The sequence below is a fragment of the Suricata suricatta genome, chromosome 8 (genome assembly GCF_006229205.1).
Source record: "Suricata suricatta isolate VVHF042 chromosome 8, meerkat_22Aug2017_6uvM2_HiC, whole genome shotgun sequence".
Classification (NCBI taxonomy): Eukaryota; Metazoa; Chordata; class Mammalia; order Carnivora; family Herpestidae; genus Suricata; species Suricata suricatta.
The window spans coordinates 36,659,334-36,679,938 of NC_043707.1; the positions used below are offsets into that span (position 1 = coordinate 36,659,334).

Consider the following 20,605-nt stretch of genomic DNA (forward strand, 5'->3'; position numbering starts at 1 on the left):
AGCTGAGCTACCCAGATGCCCTCAGAGCGGTGCCCTCTGGATGCCTGGTTGGCGTAAGTGGCCCGAGCTTCCTGCAGCAGCAATGCAGGGAAGGGCTTGAGGCCCGGGGTGGCACCGCGTGGTGTGCGCCGGGCCGGGTGCAAGCGTGCCTACTTCGTCCACAGCAAGAGAATGCGATCCAGACGATGGAGCTCAGGGGATACTTCGCCCTGTACTGCCTGCACCAGGAGATGCAGCTGGTCCACGTCTACCTGCCCCTCACCTCCCACATCCTCGGTGCCTTTGTCAACTCACAGATCCAAGGGCACAAGGAGGTGGGTCTCCCTGTGCCGGCCCCGGTCTCGGCCAGCACCTTTCTGTCTGCAAGTCTGGCACCCTGCACCTGGCCCTGCAGAGTTATGGGGAGGGGAGTGAGCTGGGGATGGGGTGGGGCGGGGGATGGGACCTCTCCACAGGCCTGTTCAAATCTGCTAGTCTCACATGGAGCCTGAACTGCAGCGGTGAAGTTGGCCCTGCCGTGCTTGGGGGGAGAGGTTGGGCAGCAGGAGACAGCGAAGGAAGTATTTCTCCTCTCCTGGAGGAATTTCAGAGTTGGGGTAAAGCCGCCCCGCGGTCAGCGTCTCCAGATGGCAGCCCAGCAGTGGGGAGGAGGTGTGGCGCCTGTCCTGAGGCTTGAGAGCTGCCCTGACACCTACCTGGCCTGCGTGACCCAGGGCCCTGTTGCAGTAGCCTGTCTGGGACTCTGCTTCTCAGACGGGGACAGGTGTGTCCTGTCCAGACAGCCTGGAAGGCTGTGTGTCAGGCCAGGGTTGAGGAACCTTGTAAACGGTCCCCGTGTGGGTCTGGTTTTGCTGGCCACTGCTTTCTGACATTGTGGGTCCCGGGTTCCTGCGACGCCTTTAGTCAGCCCTGGGAGCAGAGTCACCTGCTGATGGGTCCTTGATACAGTGGGGGACTCAGGCCATAACTTGCAGAGCTGCTTCTCAGCCCCGGATCTGTGCCTGTCTGAGCCCTGTGGCCTTGGTTATGTCATTGAGTCTCCATGGCAAGTTTCCATTTCTGAAAGATGGCATGTGACCTGCCCCTCCCAGGCCTCCAGGATTGGCCTGGACATCTGGAGGGTGATGGGCTGTCAGAAGCCAGGGTCTGGGGCTGCGCTGGGCCCACGGAAGAATACAGTGTCCCTGTCCCTGGGGACCGCACTGATGGGGGCGGGGATCCTGACTCCTCAGCCAGCTGGGGAGGGACAGGCTTTTCCTACTCTGGTGAAGGCATGTGCAGCCCACACTTGGGGTGGGTACAGGTCTGTTTGGATGGATAGCATGTTGTGGGAGCTCAGGTGTGCAGTCCACAACGTGGATGACAGGTTGGAGGCTGGTGCAGGGCTAGAAGGTGGAGGTCGTCAGCGGCCGGGGGCACTTGTGACCAAGAATCTCAGTGGGTGGCTCAGGCTCTGCTCTAGAACCAGTTATGCCAGAAACATGTGCAGGGCTTGTGCCGGTGGACTTTGGGATCCATCTCACACTCACTGCTTCAGATCCCTAAAGGCCAGGAGTTAGGCCCTGGGCTTTGCATAGAGCACGGTGGGTGCTGGGCTGGGGGAGCCTAGGCAGGACAGCCAGAAGTCTGCCCTCCACTTGAGTTTGGTGTTGTGACCCCGAGCCTCGATTTCTCTGTTAAGAGTCACTTCCTGGCTTCTCAGCCTTACTGTGTGGAGACTAGACTTTGCTTCTATGTGTTCTCAGGGCCACACCTTGCTTTTCTGTTGTCACACGTGTCACATGAGCCCCACTGCCACCAGTGCTGACCTCCGACCTCCCTCCTCCCTGGCCTGGGTACCAGCGTGTGTGCAGGTGCGGCCTGTCCTGCTACCATGTGCTTTGTCCACTTGAGTTTCTGTGGCTGAGTGGTCTCAGTGGCCTCTGCCATTCCAGGAGGCCCGTGCTTGTGAGCTGTCACAGTGGTGGACACTGCCCCACAGCTGTTTCTTCTGAGTACTCTGTGTTGAGCAGGCTTGTGGCGCTTGGGCCCGCGTTCAGGGGCCTGTGGTCTCCCCTGGTTCCAGGCTGTCTGGGGAGGAAGGGGTGGAGCATGGGGGGGAGGGGCCCGTGGTTCTGGGAGCAGTGACCTGGGCCTCCAGGTGGGCTGTGTCAGGGGGGCTTTGCAGGGAATGGACACATGGGATCGTGGCGCTGGCTCGTGGCTGGTCTCATTCCTCGACGCCCCCTCTCCTCCTCCAGATGAGCAAGGTGTGGAACGACCTGAAGCCCAAGCTAAACTGCCTCTTTGCCGGACCCAGCGGCTCCCCGACTCAGCCGAGGCCCCTGCAGGACGGCGTGTCCCCTCACTAGTGCCAGACGCCTGGGGCGGGAGCTCTGGGCGGCCTCACTAAAATCTCTTTCCAAATGGCGTGTTCCTGTTTAATTCCCTTCAGATAGTGGCTGCCCCCCACCCACCATGGGGTCCCCCATGTCAGGCTGACCCTCAGGCCGGGTGGGGCTGGGGTTAGGATGCTCCCCTTGTGGGAGGTGGGGCTGAGGGTGTGACCCCAGGCCTCTGAGCATCCAGGGAGGCCAGAGGCCACCCCCGCCTGTGAGCCTGGTGGTCAAGGATTCAGGCTCCCCAGAAAGGTTTTCTCGGATCCCGGGAGGTCAGGGCGGTAAGGATGGCTTCCACACATTAGGTGCCTGGGGGCCTGTGCAGGGGCCCCTGTGAGTTTGGAGGGTCAGGAGGGTCTGGGCCACTGACCATGGAGAGTGAGGATGGGACCTCTGTGTCAGATGTGATGTGACCATACCTGAGGGACCGGTCAGTGAGAGGGTGGACGATGAGCTAAGGCCAGCAGGCAGCCCTGGACAGGTGTGTGTATGGCGGGGCCTGGGGTCATGTGTGCACAGATGGTGTCCATCTGGAGGGGACAGGCCTAGGTCAGTGCCACAGGGCCCTGGTCTGGGCTGGCGTCTATGGTGAAGTGTCCTGTGTCCCTCCCTCATACTATGGCCCTGTCGTGTGCCCCCTGGTCTGCGGTGCTTGGGACAGGTGAAGTGGTGCTTCTGCTGTCTGTCCCCCTGTTCCCCCACAGCACCAGCTGTGTCCTCATGGTTGCTGGGAGGCCCGTCTTTGGAGGCGGCAGCTTGCGTGGAGGGCTGGAAGGGCAGAGGGCAGGCGGACCACGTTCCAGCTGGGGTCTGGAAGGGGGGGGGGTCTGTGTGGCTGTCACTGATCCCCTTGTTTTAGGAGGTGCTCAGAGCCTCTTTCCTCATTCCAGGCGGTCTTGGAGGGGATCTGTTCTGGGAACTCTGGGGTCAGCGTGTGCCTGGGGCCTCTAAGCACTTCCTGCTCTGAATCCCTCTTATGTAAACACCACAGGGCCAGGGCGGTGGCACCTTCCTCCTGGGCCTGGAACCCTCTGAGCTCCCTGCCCCGGGCCCGAGCAGGGTTCTGACTGCACTGTGGGATTCCGGAGATTCTTACATGGGGGGTGGTGGACACTCCAGGGGCTTTCAGAGTCTGAAGGCAGGTGTGTGTCCTCACACAGGGGTGTCCTGCACCCTGGACAGGTGGGCTTCCCCGAGGAGCTCTAGCATATCACCCCTTGGGGGGGAAGTATTTTTTAGGCCCAGGCAGATACCTGCGTCTCCCCATGGGTGGGTTCTTCTGTGCCCCACACAGCCCGAGGCCCCGGGACTGTGGCACGTGCCTTCGTGTACTGAGAAGGGGCAGTGTACCCCCAGAGCCCGGCAGGCAGGGGCACTGTTCAGTCACTGGGCCGGGCTTGTGTTCTGCTCCCCATCTGGAGAAGTGGGTTCTCAGGCACCGGTGGATCTGTGCTGCACCCCCCACCCCGGTGCTGTGTATACTTGAGCCATAGGCCTGACCTCCAAGCCTCCTGTTCCCTCCTCTGTTGGCTGCTGCCCACGTGCCTGCCTCGGCCTGCAGGAACAGGTGACAGTGTCAAGCTGGGAAGACACCCAGAGCAGGCCCCATCATGCACGCAGTGAGTGCTGGGGGCACATGTGGGCATCAGCGTGGAAGTCGGGAGGGCTGGCGTGGGGAGGGTCCCTCAGGGCATGTGGAGGCCCGCCTCTCCCAGGCCAAAAAGGAGAATTCCAGCACCAAAGACTTCACGTGTGCTTTTTGAAGAAGATTTTCCCCATCAGCTCTGTGTTCCTGGCAGCCTCTCCCTGCGGTGGAAGGAGCTAGAGGCGGCTGCTCTTGGCTGCAGCTCTGGCCAAGGCTTTCAAGGCTTACCTGGAGGGGCATTTCCGTGTCCATCCCCTCCCTCCCCAGCCCCTGCAAGGAGGTCAGCACATGGGAGAGACTTGCTGGGGACGTGTGATGGAGTCATGTCCTTCCTGTACCTGTCAGCTGGGGACAGTAGAAGCCACCTTTGGTCCCCCACAACGCCTTCTTCCTGGCCATGGTCCAGGGCTGCTGGATTCTGAGGCAGTGGTGTGGGAGGAGGGCCAGGCTGCCTGCAGCTCTGGGGCGGGGAGTGCAGGGGCACCCTAGCTTGCCTCTGCTGCCCTGGCAGTGACCGCGGAAGGGACACCACAGCCTTGCCTGGTCTCCCACGGCCTGCATTGTCCCAGTGCCACAGGGACAGAGCCCAACCCCGAATCTGCAAGGCTGGAGGGGACCCTGGCCCGGGTGTGTGCCTTCACCAACATCCCTCCAGCCTAGGCCCAGTGCGCTCAGGGGTGACCTGCAGATGCGGTGTCGGGTATGGGCCTGCCGGAATCTGCACAGGCTGAGGTCGGACTGGTTTTGTCTGCATTCGAGCCCCTTTGTCTCTTCGTGATGTGGTTCTGTGTGTGGAGCACTTAACAAGGCTGTAGGCGTCAATTACTACACTAATAAATGAGTTGTTCATAAACAGTCTGTGTTCTGAGATATTTATCAATAAGCACATGAATAACCATTATTAAACCCATTTATAAAAGTGGGTAAAGTGGGTTCTCCATATAAGCAAGTGCTGCCTTTTTCCTCGTCAGAAATCTGGACAAGATGGCCTATCCCTTAGGGTGAGGGAGGGGACAGTTTCTGATGCATTAGAGCAGGGTTTTAAGCCTGGGCCATGACTGTTCCCGTTTGCCCTTTTAGGAGAGGTGGGGAGTGAGGTTGCTGCATCATCTAGCCTGCTCTGTGGTCCTCACATCGGCGCCTGGCCCTCCAACCTGGCCCTGGTGTGGGGGCCACAGACAGCCGGCTTCCTGGGCACAGGCCTGGGCTGGCTGTGTGCAGGCCCTGCAAAGAATTTGGAAACAGTAGGAGGCCTGTGTTCTTGTCTCCACCCCACCCCGAAACCCCAGCCCTGTCTCAGGGCTCCAGGAGGTGAATGGACAGAGCTGTGGGTTCAAAGCAGATCCCGAGGCCTGTGCCTACACCTTGTCCACCTCGCACAGTGTGTAGTCCAGGATGGTGTTGGGGCCCTGGAACTTGAAATACCCATGAAATTTCTTGTTCTGAAGCAGGAGGGGAAGCCAGTAGCTGTCATCGGGCCACATGTCACTGAAGGGGATCTGGTCCAGCTGGAACCACTTGGGCCGCATTTCTATGGTGGAGGGAAGGGGAGGGGGCACGGTGTCCAACTTGGGGCTACACTGGCCTCAGGGAGGATGTCTGGTGGCACTCCTAGTCCAGTCTTCTGGGCCGCGTCCTGATGTCACTGAGCAGGAGTGAGACTGAGAGCGAGGTGCTGGTGCAGCGCCTGCCCCCAGGAGACAGAGGGAAGGGAGAAGGGCCCCCTACTCACCGTCACTCTCCGCGGGCGTCCCCTGGACGCTGTCTGTGCAGAAGACGTGCACGTCCATCAGCTCAGGCTCGCCCTCGAACTCGAACATGATCCGGCCCGCCTTGTGGAGCGTGTCCGTCTTCAGACCGCATTCCTCCTGCAGCTCCCTGCGGGAAGAGCAGGCACAGTCAGGCAGGGTGCTGGGAGGGGTGCACCCACCCTCCGGCCCAGGGTGTTACAAACATGCGTGCCCATGTGCCTTTTGTGACCAGCTTTTATCCGGGCATTGAATAAAAGCTGATGCTGTTCAGAGTGTCTGGTTCAGGGTGCACAGGCTGACCCAGTTCAACACCCTGTGGACCATGGGGCAGCCTGGGCCTGGCTTAGCTCCTCTGTTTGAGGGTCATGGGAGAGCTGGGAATCTCCCACTCAGTCCTTCAGCTCCTGCTCCTTCCTGGGGGATTGCAGGGGTGGGCAACAGCCACGAGTGCCACTTTGTGGGCTGTGGGAACCCAGGCCCCGAACGGGAAGACCCACCTGTCCTCACACCTGGGCTTGGAGGGTGCAGGAGCAGACTGGGTTTCCGCGCACACGTTCCTGGTCCACTGGGGGGACACCCCCACCCTCAAGCCAGCTTCCCCACAGAGGCTGGGGCCTGTCTTGTCCCATCACCTCCTCCTGGGCACCCTCTCCCATCCAAGCATAGCGTGCCTCACCAGCAGCAGAGCCAGACGCCCCTATTCCGATGCCAGTGCCAGTTTCAAAGTTTGTTTTTTTTTTAATTTTTAATGTTTGTTTATTTTTGAGAGAGTAGTAGAAAGAGAGGGAGACACAGAACCCAAAGCAGGTTCTGGGCTCTGAGCTGTCAGCACAGAGCCCGATGCGGGGCTTGAACCCATGAACCGTGACATCATGACCTGAGCTGAAGTTGGACACTTAACTGAGCCCCTCAGGTGCCCCCCAAAGTATTCCTGCAATGACCTCTTTGCCACGGACCACCCAGCAAACCCTGGGCAGACGGACATGCCACCAGAAAGGACCCTCGTTGTCGTCTCTGTGGTCTTTCAGGGCCTTCGTCGCACACACACGACGGTGAATACCTCGCGCGCACTCAGACCAGAGCTTACCCCCAACACCAGGGCGATGTCCTGCACCCTGAGGAATTTGAGCAGTTTTGGTGTGTGCCAGCTCCAGGATACGGCGGAGCGGGCCTGAGGTCAGAACAGCAAAGAGAACAGAAATGGGGCAAAACAGAAGAAAGTTTCAGGTGTGGGACAGGCAGGGAAGGTGTGGCCCACGTGTGATGGGGACACCGACAGGAGAAGAGTGAAAGAAACAGGACAAGTAACTGAAAAGGTCACTGGGAATTTCCCTAAAATAACATCAATGAACCACAGGTCCAGGAGCTCCAAGCGAGACACACCAGAAAACTGTCCCCCAGGCACATTGCCTTCAAAGTGCAACAAATCAAAGAAAAAGAAGAGATCCTGAGGCTGGAGGAAAAAAAGCACCTGACCTGCAGAGGAACCAGGATGAGAGTTAGAATCTTGCGCCCCAGAAACAGAGTGAGCAGGGACAGAGGGAGTGAAATACTTGACGTTGAGAGAACCTAGAATTCCGTACTCTGCCTCCCATCAAGAGGGAAGGAGAAATAGAGACATTCTCAAACAAAAATTGAAGGACTCTTACGAGCTACATATCAAACAGGAGAGCAGGTTCTTCAGGGAGAAGCGCACCTCCAGAACCTTGATCTGTATGAAGAAAGCGAGAGCACTGAAGGAGGGAGTGAAGGCAAAATAAAACGATTTTGGTTTTTATTCTTGACTGATCCAGTGGGTAAGAGTTTGTTCACGGTACTGGGATGATGTAGCCACATCCGTGTGCCCCGTGCGTGCACGCACATGCTTCCATGCGCCCCATGTGTGCACGCACACGCACACGCTTCCACACGCCCCATGAGTGCGTGTGCATGTATAAAGTGAACAGTGACCACACAGGGATGGGGGTTGGAATCAGGTTCGTTGTCACCAGGCCCTCAGACCACCCATGGGGCGGGGGAGGGGGGCAGTGTTATTTGAAAGTGCACTTGGGATCTATGCAAGCATTGAGGTGCATACTAAAACAAATGAGTACAGCTGACCTGCTAAGAAAGGAGAGAAAATGGAATCCTGTAAGTGCTCAATTAAGACCGCAGAACGGAGAAAAGGAGTGGAAGCCAAAACCAGGAACAGAGAACAAGGGTGACAAAGGGACAACAGTACCGAACATGGTGGATCCTAACCCAACTGTGTCAGCCAGCACTCGGGACACCAGCGGTCCACGGGCTCCAGGGGGAGATCGTCAGAGTGGATCTAAAGAGGACACCAGCCGTGTGCTGCCCGCACGGAACCCAGGCTGCATAGACAGATGAAAAGCCTAAAGTATATGATGATAAAGATGGAGAAACACAGATTAAAGGTAAACGAAGGGAAACATACCCAATTCACACTAGTCAAGGGAAAGCTGGGGTGTCTGTATGGATTGTAGAGCCAACTTCAACAAGAGTCGTCGGAACAAAGGGGATTATGTATTGAGGAAGGCGCCACTTCTCCACGACACAGTCCTTAACACGAACGAATGCACTAGGAGGCAAAAATGAACGGGACTGCACAGAGAAACTGATGAATCCACTGTCCTAACGACATTTCAAGCAGAAAATCAATAAAGATGTAAAATGTAAAAAAACTACAAATCTCTAAGATAGGCAGCCCGATTTCAAAAGATGGGCAAAAGACTTGAGCAGACACCTCACAAAACCAAGACATCGAGCTGGCCCAGAGACACCAGGACACGAGCAGGCACTGCGTTTCTCAGCCCCTGGGGCAAACAAATCCTCACTGAAGTGTCGGTATTGTCCCACCTAGAAGGTTGAAATCACAGAAAATGTGTTTCGATGGTGAGGGTGTGGAGGGAGCGTCCGTGAGCAGGGTCCCCTGGACCTCTGGCAGGTGCCTGCGAAGGCTGGACATCTCTACCCACCCACCCCTGCCCAGGGGAGTGGCTGGCAGAACAGCGCACAAGACTGTGCCACAGACAACCTAGTGGCCATGCACCTGACATGGGCAGAGGCAGTGACTGGGGTTCGAGCTGAACTGCACACAGGTTGACGTCTGGGGAGGGGGGCAGACACCAGAGGATGCATCTGCGTGCCCACACTTAGGTGACGCTTTAGAACAGGCCAGGTACTCAACTGTGACAAGAGGCCCGTAGGCAGGTGGCTCTTTCCATCTCTTGCTCCACGTGCTGGCTACAGGATGGGCCCATTCTTAAACGCTCCCTGGTGAAGACGAGTGCACATGCACTTCAGGACAAGTGTGCACAACATCTCTAGCTAGTCCTGGCCTCATAAAGACTTGGGGGGGGCAGTCAGCCAGGTGAGGAGCCAGGCAGAGTGGGGTGGGTGACAAGCTGGGGGTGTCTGAGTGGCCACGATGGGAGAAGGGTGAAGCTGGACCACGTGGGGGCTCCCTGGGTGAAGCAGGAGGTTTGGTTTACCAGCACTGGGTGCTACTAAAGGGATTCACAGGGTGCCTGGGTGGCTCGGCTGGTGGATTTTGGCTCAGGTCATGATCTCACGGTTGTGTGTTCAATCCCCAAGTCAGGCTCTGTGCAGAGCGGGGAGCCTAGGGGATTCTCTCTCCCTGTGTCCCTCCCCCCACTTGCGCTCTCTCTAAAGTAAGTAAAATGCAAAAAAGAAGTAAATAAAGGGACTTCACACATGAAGGAGAGACCCTGACCCAGTTTCAGCAAGGTCCCCTGGGGGCTGTGTGGAGAATGGACCCAGGAGGGAAAGGGCAGAGCAGGGAGCCCAGGTGGGAGCCTGGGGTGATCTGGACATGGCAGCGGAGGGAGGCGGACCTGGATGGGTGCTGGTTATAATGGGGGATAGAGATCATGTGGTTCTCATCCTGGGAGCTCGTTTCCTGCCCAGCCTGCAGCCTGCACGGCGGGAAGGCAATCCTCACACTCAGTACAGAGGCTCTGGGGCAACTGCTGGCCACCCCATTCGGGAAATGCTAACAGCGAGAGGACAGGAGGAAAAGGTCCTGAGAAATCGGGGGGCCTGGAAGTCTCCTGATCACCAGGGGGGTCTGGGGCTGACGGGAAGCCCCCCAAGGCCCCTGCCACAGTCCCCTGCCCTGCCCTGGCCTCGGCCCTCAGTGCTTTTTGGAGGCCTCGTTCTCGCCTTCCACCTGCTCGCGCCAGACCGGATGGCAGCTCCTTTGGGAGTTTTCCTTAGTGCCCAGCTGTCTGCCCTCGCTCTTTATTCTGGACAAATAGCTTGGCCCACTCTCTGCAAACATATCCCTGTGAACCTGGCTGCCGGACTAGACGGGAGCCCTGCAGGGGGGCGGTTGGGACCTGTTCCCTATGTCCTGACACCGAGCACAGCTTAGGTGGGGGGGGGCACGGGCTTCCACCTGTTTCTGTCCTTGTTCCCCATGTAGCATGCCTCCAGAGACCGAGTTTCAGCAGACTGGCCCGTGTCCCTGCTGTGTGTCCTCCAGGCAGCCCGGCCACGCTGCCTAGCAGCTGCCCAAGCAAATGACCCCAGGCAGCAGCGTGGCAGCACCCTGGGCCCTGGGCGGGGGAGGTGCACGCCAAGGCCACCACACTGGCGGCTGTTCAAACTCAGGACTTGGCCCGGTTGTGCATCATGAAGTCAACGTGGTGGATGGTGACCGGCAACTGATAGAAATGAAGGACAGGCCCTGTGTTGGTGGAATGACATTCACGCCTCCTCTTGTGTGGTAAGAGCACAGCTGTATCAGAACGTAAACATTTCTCGTGTGGGTTGTGATGTTTACAAAACTCCAAACTTGAGAACCAGGGGGCTGCAGCACCTACAGCTGACTTCCTTTCCAGAAGCCTTACATGTGTGGGGACCTGTTCTCTTCCGCGGGGAGAATGGCCTAGATTAAGGTCACAACTTCCTTCAGAATGCCATCGGGAGTCGTGAAGGTTTGTGTGGCCCTTTGTGACGTTTGCACATGCGATCTCGTGTTATCCTCACGCAAGGACACAGAAGGACAGTGGGGTTGATGTTGGAGAACTGTGTGGTCTCAGACCAGAGAGGTCGGCCTCTCTGGGCTCCGGTTCCTGCCCGAGTGAGGCGGGCTTTGCGGAGCACCAAAGGAGACTATGTGTGAAAAGACTCAGATAGGAGCGCTGCTCATCAGCTCCCTGAACGTGTGCCTGATCAGCCAGAAGTCGCCACGGCACAGTGGCTTCCCAAATGCGTCCTTAAATCCACTCCCGCACCCCCGGCAACAGCTCCCGTGCCCTCTGCTCCAAATCCTTGATGGTTATGTCCTCACTTAATCTCCACAGTTCTTGCAAGGCAGGACCGTTACCTATTATTCCCATTTTTTGGATGAAGAAACTGAGGCCCAGGGCGCCATAATGCACTCCAGGCTGTCTCCTTGGGAGCTGGTTCTGTGGTCAGGCCTACCCCTCGCTCACCTCTTGGCTCCGTCCTCGATGCTCTCTCCTTCTTGAACTTTGCCCCCGAAGCCATTCCAGCGGCCGGCCCCGAAGCCTCGTTTCTTCATGCCCAGGAGAACTCGTGGAGGCTGCAGCACTAGTACCAACGTGTAGAGCCTGGAGGCACCCATGTTCCCCCCTGGGGACCCCTAGAGGAAGGCAAGAAAGCTGGGTCAGCTGGGCCTGGGTAGAGGCCAGGGGCCAGGTGAGATGGGCACGTGCTGCAGAAGGCAGAGGGGGCTTGCCTGGTGGTGATCTCCCAGCTGTGCCACGGGAGGCTCGCCTCATGGTGGTTGGAAACCAGTTACTGGACAAATGAGCCAAGGTGGCAGAAAGAGGCTTGGCCCTCTGAATCCAGGGACACCAGTGTTCAGGCTTTTAGAATGCCCAGGCTGATGGAGCAGGGTAGGCAAGGGCCCTAACCCCTTCCCCCTCTCAGCACATGGCTGTTCTTGCCCGCATTCACCCCCCAGTGCTCCACTGCCCCCAACATAACCATGCAGGTTACCCGATGGTTCTCGGGTCAGGCTTTTGGCCTTAGCCTTTTCATCAGTGGGGCTTTCTTTGGGCCTACTGGGATCTGCCTTCTGCACTTGAGCGGCAGCAGTCCTACAAAGTCCCGTGGTGCTCCTGGCTCCGGCTCCTGCTCCAGGCAGTGGAGAGCCCGCCCAGTGACGGCTGGTGGGTCCTCCTTCCATGACAGTTCATAATCCTCTCACAACTGTTGCCGCTCTGGGCTCTGGCACAGCAGCCACACGGGCCCCTCCTGCTCAAACGGGTGTGCATGGTCCAGAGGAAAACTCCAAGAGTGACGTCTGGGTCTCTGCTGGAGACACGGACCAAATCCTCCATGCGTCCATCCCTGTCCCAGCCAGGGGACCACCAGACCACACCGGGTGAGGGGCAGGATCCAGGAGCAGGGTTCCTTGCGGGAGGTCACAGTGTTCGGAAAAAAGAGACCTGCAGCTGGGGTCTGGTGTTGGGGGCAGGTCTGGGAGAAGTGGGGCTCTCTGGCTGGACCTAGCTGTCTGCCTGCGAGCTTTGTCGTGATGTTCACCGGCTCATGCCTGACGCCCTGGCTTCCTGAGTGACCTGTGATGGTGAGTGGAGGCAGAGATGGGGGGACAAAGAGACCACGTTATGGAGCCAAGAAGGCCTTTATTGGGATCTGCGATTCCCGGGCGAGGTTCCGTGACTCTGGAGCGGGGAGTCAGGGAAGTCGCACCTGGTATGGGAGAGCAAGGTCTTTTATGGGTGCAGGAGTTCCGGGTTTGCGCTCAGGTGGGCCGATAGCCAAGTAGGGGCATCTTTGGACGGTGGCAGGATTCAATTGGCTGCTCGCTTCGGTGGGGAGGGGGACGCTGGAATTCCATGGTGAGGCTTTACAGTGCTTCGGTGGGGAGGAAGATGCTGGAATTCCATGGTGAGACCGTCCAGATTGAGAGTGGGGGTCGGCAGTCCTGGTGGCGCCTGGATCTGTTATCTGGCCTGCAATAAAATGGCCGCTGGTGCTTTTCAAATGGCTTGGGTCATCCCAGATTTGCAAGTGGGGGTTGTCAGTGTTTGCAGCCTTCCACATCAAAGTGGCCGCTCAGTTGCTTTCCCATGGCAACTCTTACAGTGAGGAGGATGCCAGGAATGTCAGCTATCACTTATTAAGCACTGACTACCTCTTTAAAAAAATCATTCTATTTAACAGACCCAAGAACTCTGTGAGCTAAGCTTTGCTTTCTCTATTCTCAGATCAAGAAAGTGAAGCTCAAAGAGAGACTCAGACCCACAGATAAACAGCAGAGCCAGTACCTTAATCTGGGTCTTCCGGGCTTTTGAAGTTCAGGAGCAAGTGGCGTGGGACCACGTTAGAGGGTCCCCAGAGAGCCCTCCGAACGTCAGGGGCTGGCAGGCTGCAACAGGCCTGGGCACGTGGTCCCCGAGGCAAGTGGTCGGTAAACCAAGGTCCCTCACCAGGGTTTTAAGACATCATATCCACAGAACACCAGGCTCAGACCCTGGTCCCGGTTCCCTTTCCTCCGACCTTTGCTCACCAGGCCGCCCGCCCCGCCCCCCTCTGCTGACTCCCCGCTGCCCAAACCCGTCCCAGGTCCCCCGCTCACAGGACCCGGCTCCGCTCCCCGGCTCCACCGACCACCCTCCCTCCCGGCTCCCCTGCTCCCCTGCTCCCCCGACCCCGGTTCCGCTCCCAGGTTCCGCTGTCCCTGCTCCCCAGGTCCGGGACCCTCGCGCGCTTTCCGAACCAGGGAGCCTCTTCCGGGGGCGTGGCCTCGGGCCGGAAGCGAGAGCTGCACTTCCGGCGAGGGGGACTGGAGCGGTTCCGCGCCGATGGCTCGGTGAGTGGGGTTGTGACTCAGGCGCTGGGCGAGGTCGTGCGCCCAGTCGGCATTAATGGAGCGCCTGCTGCATGCGTGCGGGGGGTGGGGAGGAGGGGCCAGGGGCGCGTCCCTGGTTTCTTCCGTGAAAAGGGGGCGCAGAGACACGGTCATTCCCGGCGAAGCGTCTAGGGGAGGACCTCCGATCGGAAGCGAGTGAGTAGTCCGGAAGGCTTCCGAGGAATGGCGGGCGGGCGGAGGAGCGGCGGGCGTAGAGTGGAGGGCTACGGAGAGCGCAGGGTGCTGGTGAGGGGGAGCTGCAGGTGGAGGCGGTGGAGAGCGCAGCTGAGGGGCGCTGCGGGAGGAGGTGGCGGCGGCGGGCGGTGGTGGAGGGCGCCAGTGAGGGAGAGCTGCAGGGGGAGCGGCGGGGGGAGGTGGAGCTGGGGAAGGGTACTGCAGGCCTGCGGGCTGTGGAACAAGACTTCAGCGGCACTAGTGATCAGTGTGGCCGAATTCTAGACGTGGGACCGTGCTGGAGGTCAGCTGCCCAAATCGGGAGGACAGGGCATGGGCGACTCCGCTTTCCGGCTTTCCCCCAACCGCCGGGGTTGGTTCTGGTGCCCGGGATGGCTCTGTTTTTCTCTTCCAAGAGACCCCTGGGCTTTGCGAAGGCAGCGATCACCGAATTACTGTGCCCAGATCCTGACAGCACGCTTGGGTTGTTGAAGGATCTTTGGCCTGGAGCCGTGGCCGAGCCGGTCGGTTTTTTCCTGGAGAAACACGGATGCAGACCTTAATTTGTAGGGTTGTTCTGAGAGTTAAGTGGGGGGCGACGGAGGGCATATGGGGAGCTCCTGGCAGTCAGTAAGCCGTTGAGAACCTAACGTTGCCAAAGAGACTTGGAAATTGACCTTCAGGTTGAGTGCAGTTGTATTAGGAGATGTGACTGGTGGCCCTGTGTTGGCCGCTGCAGCGGCAGGGTGTGTCCTGGGGAGGCCTCTCCCGCTGTCCCCCAGAGCCCCAGGAAAAGTTTGTGCCCTCGGGCCACGTAAGAAAGCCCCGTAGGCCAGGTGCTTAAACCACCCAAATCCAGGCTGAGGCCACAGATCCAGATCAAGATGCTGCAGGGTCGTTTCTTGGTGGGGGCCTCTCTCCTGCAGCTGCACATGTCTGCCTTCTACAACCATGTCCTCACTTGGTCTTTCCTCAGCACTGAGGTCCCAACGTTTTCTGAAGAAGACTCCAGTCATGTCGGGTTGGGCCCTGCCCATATAGCCTCATTTGTACTTAATTACCTCTTTAAATACCACTTCTATTTTGATGCATTGGGTCTTAGGACTCGAACACACACATTTTGGGGGGACTTGGTGCACCCCATTACATCTGCTTTCTGGCTGTGTCACCTTGTCAAGTCTCCTCCCCGCTTGGGCCTCCGGGCCTGTCTCTAAGAATACGTGGGGATGAGGCGCCTGGGTGGCTCAGTTGGTTAAGCGTCAGCTTCAGCTCAGGACATGATCTCACGGTTTGTGGGTTCGAGCCCCATGTCGGGCTCTGTGCTGCCAGCTAGCTCGGAGCCTGGAGCCTGTTTCGGATTCTGGGTCTCACTCTCTCTCTGACCCTCCGCTGCTCCTGCTGTCTCTCTCTGTCTCTCAAATAAAAAACAGAAGAAAAAATTTAAAAATACATGGGTTGAACCGGGGCCCCGCCTATCTGTGTGATGCCAACCTGTTTGCTCCCATTTTCTTCATCAGGTCCTTGGAGCTGGTGCGTGTGTCTCTTCAGTGGCAAAGGTTTCATACCGCCGTGAGTCACCACAAGGGTCGGACCGCTGCTGAGCACCTGTGGCTGACACGCCATTTGAGGGACCCGTTTGTGAAGGCTGCGAAGGTGGAGAGTTACCGGTGCCGCAGTGCCTTCAAGCTTCTGGAGGTGAACGAGAGGCACAAGATCCTGCGGCCCGGCCTGCGTGTGTTGGACTGTGGGGCGGCACCTGGGGGGTGGAGCCAGGTGGCCGTGCAGAAGGTCAACGGAGGGGGCACAGGTAGGCCTCCGAGCACCCCGAGTCCGCGGGCGTGGGCTAGCTGCCCTCCACCAGACCAGGTGGCCCAGCCACTTTGTGACGAGTTCCTTGTCTAGGGGTAATGAAAACGGGACCCTGACGTGTTCACAACGAGAGACCAGGCAGAAAGCTATGACAGGGACTAAACGTCCCTCGAATCTTCCTGTATCCTTATGTATGTTAATATGTTGGGTGCCCCTTCCAGAATTTGGTTTGCACACGTAACTACATAGGTACATTTTCTTTTTCAAAGATGATAGTAAACCACATTCTTCTTACTGATTTGGAGCCTTGATGAAGCAGGTTTTTTTTTCACTTATCTGTTGACATTTTTCCATGACCGGAGAGGTTTCCAGAGCCTGGTCCTCAAAGCCCTGGGTCTCCCAGAGGCCCTGCTGGTGCTGCTCAGGGGAGGCCTTGAGGCTCAGGCTCTGGGTTCTCCCCTCTGGCTCAGCCTGCGGGACTCAACTTTTACCTGTCTTATATTTTAGGATTTCATAAAGAACAAAAACAAAACCAAAAAAAGGTTTTCACAAAGAAGTGAAAAGGTTCCCCTGACCAGTTCAGAGAAACCAGTACCCTCTGTGTAGAAGACAATGGTGTCGCTCTTGTAGGCTGCATGCAACTTTGCCCCGTGCTGCGGAGCCAGCCTCCTGCCGGGCGCCGGCTGTGCTCTCGGGCCTCTGGGGGTTAGCACCCCGCTACGGAGAGCGTCCTCCCCTCTCTCTGTGCTTCCTGCCGTGAGGCCAGAGGGGATCAGAATCGTTGGCGTGATGTGATGGATGTGACGGCCCACAGCAATGTCAGACACCAAGAGTGTGACCTTATGCCCATTTTCCTGGTGAAGAATGAGGTTCGGCAGAGTTCGGTGGGCTTCTGAGTGCATGGGGCCAGGTGTGCCGTTCCCTGGGTTCAAGTCTAAGAATCAGCCTCGTTACCACATGTGGGATGTCGCCAGGGGCTCCAGAACAGGTTCAAAAATTTTTTTAACTCAATAAATATTTCCCAAGAGAAGGGATTTCTGTCCGAGACCTCAGTTCCTTTTCCTCCCAGTGAGCCTGTCCACGGACCTAACTACTGATTTCACGGCTCTGGGCCCTGCATAGTGGCTCCTCAGGAGGAGGAAGAGAATGGCCAAGTTTCCCTTGTGGGAAGTGGCGGCCAAAGCCAAGGGGTGTGGAGAGAATGATTGGGTTTCTTTTCCTCCCAGAATTTGCACAAATGTGACCAAAGCTATTTGCCCCTAGTGGCCCCTTCCTGAGGTTATGACACCTGGTATGTTAAAAAGAGTCAGGTGCATAAATGGGGTGTGAGATGACCTACTTTCCAGGGCTGAAAATGGAGTTTTCTCCTTTGAAAAATGCATCCTGCAAAATCCCTGGACACCCAGTGCTTAGATGGAAGTAAGACCACAGTATGCCGCCCTGGAACAGCCTCTGTGCTCGGCAGACTGGCCTGACCGGCCGGTGACAACACCCTTACCTCATCCCTGGGGATGTGGGAGAGCAGGGCCCTCCTCAGTGTGTGGGGGGACTCGGGGAGGGTCAGCAGTCCTGCTGGCCCAAGGGCCCGGTCCAGTGCAGGTGACATGATGGCATCTTCACTGTAGAGCCTGTGCGCTCACACTTGGGCGAGGGGTCGGTATCTGTACCTGTCTTCCTCTTTCTCGGCTTGCTTCTCATAGTTTGTGCAGCGAAAGAAATTGGATTAAGCTAACAGATGTGTGGCTTTAATCCATAGGACCTGTATGCACTAGTGTGTCATTTTCTGTTTTCAGTTTGTCAGAAAGTGCACTTGGAAATCACTCTGTCCCAGAGAGCAGGCAGGCCTTGGGGAGTGAGGTGAGGTCAGAGTTGGGGTCAGGTGCCTGCCCCGGGACACCTGCTCTGGGACAGGCACTTCTCTGGGCCTCCGTTTCTTGTGTGGACAGAGGTGACTGTCACCCCCTGCCATGTGTTTGTATGAGGAAAGGCCCCGTGTCTACATCTTGGTGTGTTTGCTCTTTCCCTTCATCCTCACTTTGTACTTCTATTTTTTTATTTGTATTTCTGAGGGGAGATTCAGGCTGTAAATAAATAACACACTCTGTCTTCTTTAGATCCTGGTGCTCCTGTGGGCTTTGTGCTTGGGGTAGACCTACTTCACATATTCCCCCTGGAGGGGGCAACTTTTCTGTGCCCTGCTGATGTGACTGACCCGAGAACCATCCAGAGGGTCCACGAGCTGCTTCCTGGCGGGAGAGCAGATGTGATTCTGAGTGACATGGCACCCAATGCCACGGGGATCAGGAGCCTGGATCACGACAGGCTCATCAGCCTGTGCTCAACCCTTCTGGACATGGCTCCAGATGTCCTGCGCCCCGGCGGGACATTCCTCTGCAAAACGTGGGCTGGGAGTCAAAGCCTTGGGTTACAGAAGAGACTGGCGGAGCAGTTCCAGAACACCAGGACTGTGAAGCCTCGAGCCAGCAGGAAGGAGTCCTCAGAGGTGTACCTCTTGGCTACACAGTACCAGAGAGCGAAGCGGCCTGTGGAGGACTGAGGGCTGCCTCCAACATTTGTGGCCCTTGTTCCCTACAAGTGTGGTCTGGGCTCTTTCCCGGAGTGTGGCTGGAGGGGTCCGAGCTGGTTCGGGACTTGGCCGGCAGAAGAGGGTGGGGCCTTTCTTATAAACCACAAGCGTATTCACTGGCCAGGATATATGATAAACAACAGTCTCTACAACATGATTTCATGGCCGAGATGAAGGATGAAAAGACAGCAGGAAGGAGAACCCAGACATGCACCTTCGTGGAACTCCCGGCTCTCAGGCTGGTAGTGAGGAACAGAGAAAGTTTCCACCGATGCTCCCAGAAGGCAGCACCCAGGCTGTGGTTATACAGTTAGCGAATGCGAATGAAAATCCAAAATTTTGACCTGAGGATTGATTTCCATCTCTGGTGAATGAGGTGGAAATGAACCCCTTCAAGCAGCGGGAGTTCCCCGGGGGCAATTCGGGAAGAAGTTCCTGTGAATTATGCAGGGGGTGGCCTTTGTTTTGTGTGGGAAATCCACCTTGCCGAAGTAAGGGGCCCTGTGGGGTGCCCATTTATTTCCTTCTACCCTCTTCCAGGAACTTGATGCAGCTCTGTGAAACAACACACGATGTATTTATTTCAGGGATTTCCATGCTTTGAAGTTTGTTTTTATAAAAATTGTTTCTTCAAAGCCATTTCCTATTAAAAAAATTTAAAAAGGGGCACCTGGGTGGCTCAGTCTGTTAAGCGTTGGACTTTGGCTCAGGTCATGATATCACAGCTTGTGAGTTGGAGCTGGGAGTGGGCTCTGTGCCGACAGCTCAGAGCCTGGAGCCTGCTTCAGATTCTGTGTCTCCCTGTCTCTCTGTCCCTCCCCTGCTTGTGCGCGTGGGCGCTCGCTCTCTCTCTCTCTCTCTCTCTCTCTCTCTCTCAAACAATAAAAACAAAAGAACATAAAAAAAAAGAAAATGTTTTCTGCAGGTGTGCTCATCCCTCAATAAGTGTGTGTGGACTGTAACCCTGATTAAATCTTAGGAGTGGGGTTGAGGGAGAGCCTGAATAGATGTTGATCCCCACAATCTCCATCAGACCCTCAGGCTCAGTTCCCACTCTGAAGTGGGCTGCAGGCCCAGTTTAACCTTTTTTCATTTTACTTTTGGTTGTAGTCAATTAGGACTGGTGAATACCCCTCCTTCCTAGGGCTCCTCCCGATCCCATTTCATGCTGGAGGGGCATGGTGATGGAGGCGGTACAGACCTTTAGGGCACAGGGCAGACGTGGGGCGTGGTGTAGACTCTCAGAGCGCGATGCAGATCCTTGGGGCCCTCGCAGTGCAGACCCTAGGGCGCTCACCCCAGGTGGGGTGGGTGCGGGGAGGAGGCGGTTCTGGAGGGAGTGAGACCTGTGTTACCGGACGAAGGTCGCTGGCTATGGGAGTTCACCGGGCGCTGGGAGGTAGCCTTGTAGCAGAGTATTTTGCTTTTCCAGTGGACCTAGTGGAAACTAAGAAAGTATTCAAGCCAACACTGTAGCAAAATTTTGGGAGTTGTCAGAACTAGCAAGTTTGTCCCCAAGATGCCACCGTTGGGCCGCGCTATTCTACACAATACGGTGCGTGGCCGCCGCCACAGTGGAGGTCCATCTGGCGCGAGAAGGCGGGCGCCCGACAGTCCCTCGGCCCGGCTTTAGGTGCGAGTCCCTCCAGTGCGATCTCCAGGAGCGGAGCGCTCCGGGATGAGGCGGAGACCACCCCCCCCCCTCCCCCGGCACTGATGCTCGGACTCGGGGATTTACGGTCGGCCTTGCTCAGGTCTCGCGAGAATGCGGCGGCACGTCTCGCGATACGCTGGCGCGGGCGCAGAGGGAGATCTGAGCGGCGGCGGCGGCGAGCGGCCCGCTAGCTGAGGTGAGCGGCGGGGCGTCAGGGTTCAGGGTGCGCGGCGGGCTGGGTCGGGGGTCCAGACTGGGCGCGGGTGCCACCCCCTCCCGCTGCCCACTGGTCTCCTCCTTCCTGCCCCGCTCTCGCGCTCGGTCTCCGGAGCCCGACCGGGGTGCTAGCGGAGGCCGGGGTCCTAGAGCTGGGGGCGGGAGTGCGAGCCGGTAGCGGGGTCCTCGGAGAGGGGCTGGCGTCCTAGGAAGGACCCTGAGTTCTGGGAACGGGGATCCGGGTGAGAGCGGGACCAGGGTCCTAGGAGCTGGAGTCGGAGCTGAAGTCCTCGCAGCCAGGGTGCGAGCCGGGGCCGGGGTCCTCGGAGCCGGGGTCCTGGGAGCTGGGGCCGAGGTCCTCGGAGCTGGGATGCGAGCTGGGGCCGGGGTCCTCGGAGCCGGGGTCCTCGGAGCTGGGGCTGGGGTGCGAGCCGTGGCCGGCGTCCGCGGAGCCGGGGAGCTGGGGCCGGAGTGCTAGCCGGGGCTGGCTCGAAGGCGGGGCGCGAGCGGGTCGGGGGTCC

The 20,605-nt window shown here is 57.9% G+C and overlaps 4 protein-coding genes across 11 annotated transcripts in view; 2 read left to right on the top strand and 2 right to left on the bottom strand.

The window, feature by feature from the left end:
* Positions 1-4,876, top strand: part of SNX8 (sorting nexin 8) — a 68,251-nt gene extending 63,375 nt beyond the window's left edge. Inside the window, 2 exon segments of the mRNA XM_029945759.1 lie at positions 94-314; positions 2,241-4,876. Coding sequence (XP_029801619.1) covers positions 94-314; positions 2,241-2,351 — 332 coding nt within the window. The 3' untranslated portion in view covers positions 2,352-4,876.
* A 2-nt stretch (positions 4,877-4,878) lies between these two features.
* NUDT1 (nudix hydrolase 1) lies at positions 4,879-19,438 on the bottom strand. Of its 7 annotated transcripts, none has more exons than XM_029946995.1 (5): positions 19,416-19,438; positions 11,237-11,406; positions 5,756-5,901; positions 5,449-5,554; positions 4,879-5,247 (listed from the first exon to the last, which is right to left on the bottom strand). In XM_029946995.1, the coding sequence occupies exons 2-5, from the start codon at positions 11,386-11,388 to the stop codon at positions 5,130-5,132; spliced, it is 522 nt and encodes a 173-aa protein (XP_029802855.1). In that variant the 5' UTR covers positions 11,389-11,406; positions 19,416-19,438; the 3' UTR covers positions 4,879-5,129. The 7 variants fall into 7 exon arrangements, with proteins under 7 accessions (XP_029802855.1, XP_029802851.1, XP_029802852.1 ...); XM_029946991.1 differs by lacking the exon at positions 19,416-19,438 and adding an exon at positions 13,440-13,554; XM_029946992.1 differs by lacking the exon at positions 19,416-19,438 and adding an exon at positions 13,061-13,313.
* MRM2 (mitochondrial rRNA methyltransferase 2) lies at positions 13,540-18,881 on the top strand. 2 transcript variants are annotated; one of them, XM_029946990.1, is made up of 3 exons: positions 13,540-13,605; positions 15,336-15,625; positions 17,742-18,881. In XM_029946990.1, exons 1-3 carry the CDS (start codon positions 13,598-13,600, stop codon positions 18,182-18,184), a joined length of 741 nt encoding a protein of 246 aa, XP_029802850.1. In that variant the 5' UTR covers positions 13,540-13,597; the 3' UTR covers positions 18,185-18,881. The 2 variants fall into 2 exon arrangements, with proteins under 2 accessions (XP_029802850.1, XP_029802849.1); XM_029946989.1 differs by lacking the exon at positions 13,540-13,605 and adding an exon at positions 13,628-13,800.
* Positions 19,439-19,964: 526 nt separating the features above from the next.
* Positions 19,965-20,605, bottom strand: part of LOC115297571 (proline-rich protein 2-like) — a 782-nt gene continuing 141 nt past the window's right edge. Inside the window, exons 2-3 of the mRNA XM_029945760.1 lie at positions 20,394-20,568; positions 19,965-20,308 (exon numbers count right to left, since the gene is read on the bottom strand). Coding sequence (XP_029801620.1) covers positions 19,965-20,308; positions 20,394-20,568 — 519 coding nt within the window. The remainder of the gene's footprint in view (positions 20,309-20,393; positions 20,569-20,605) is intronic.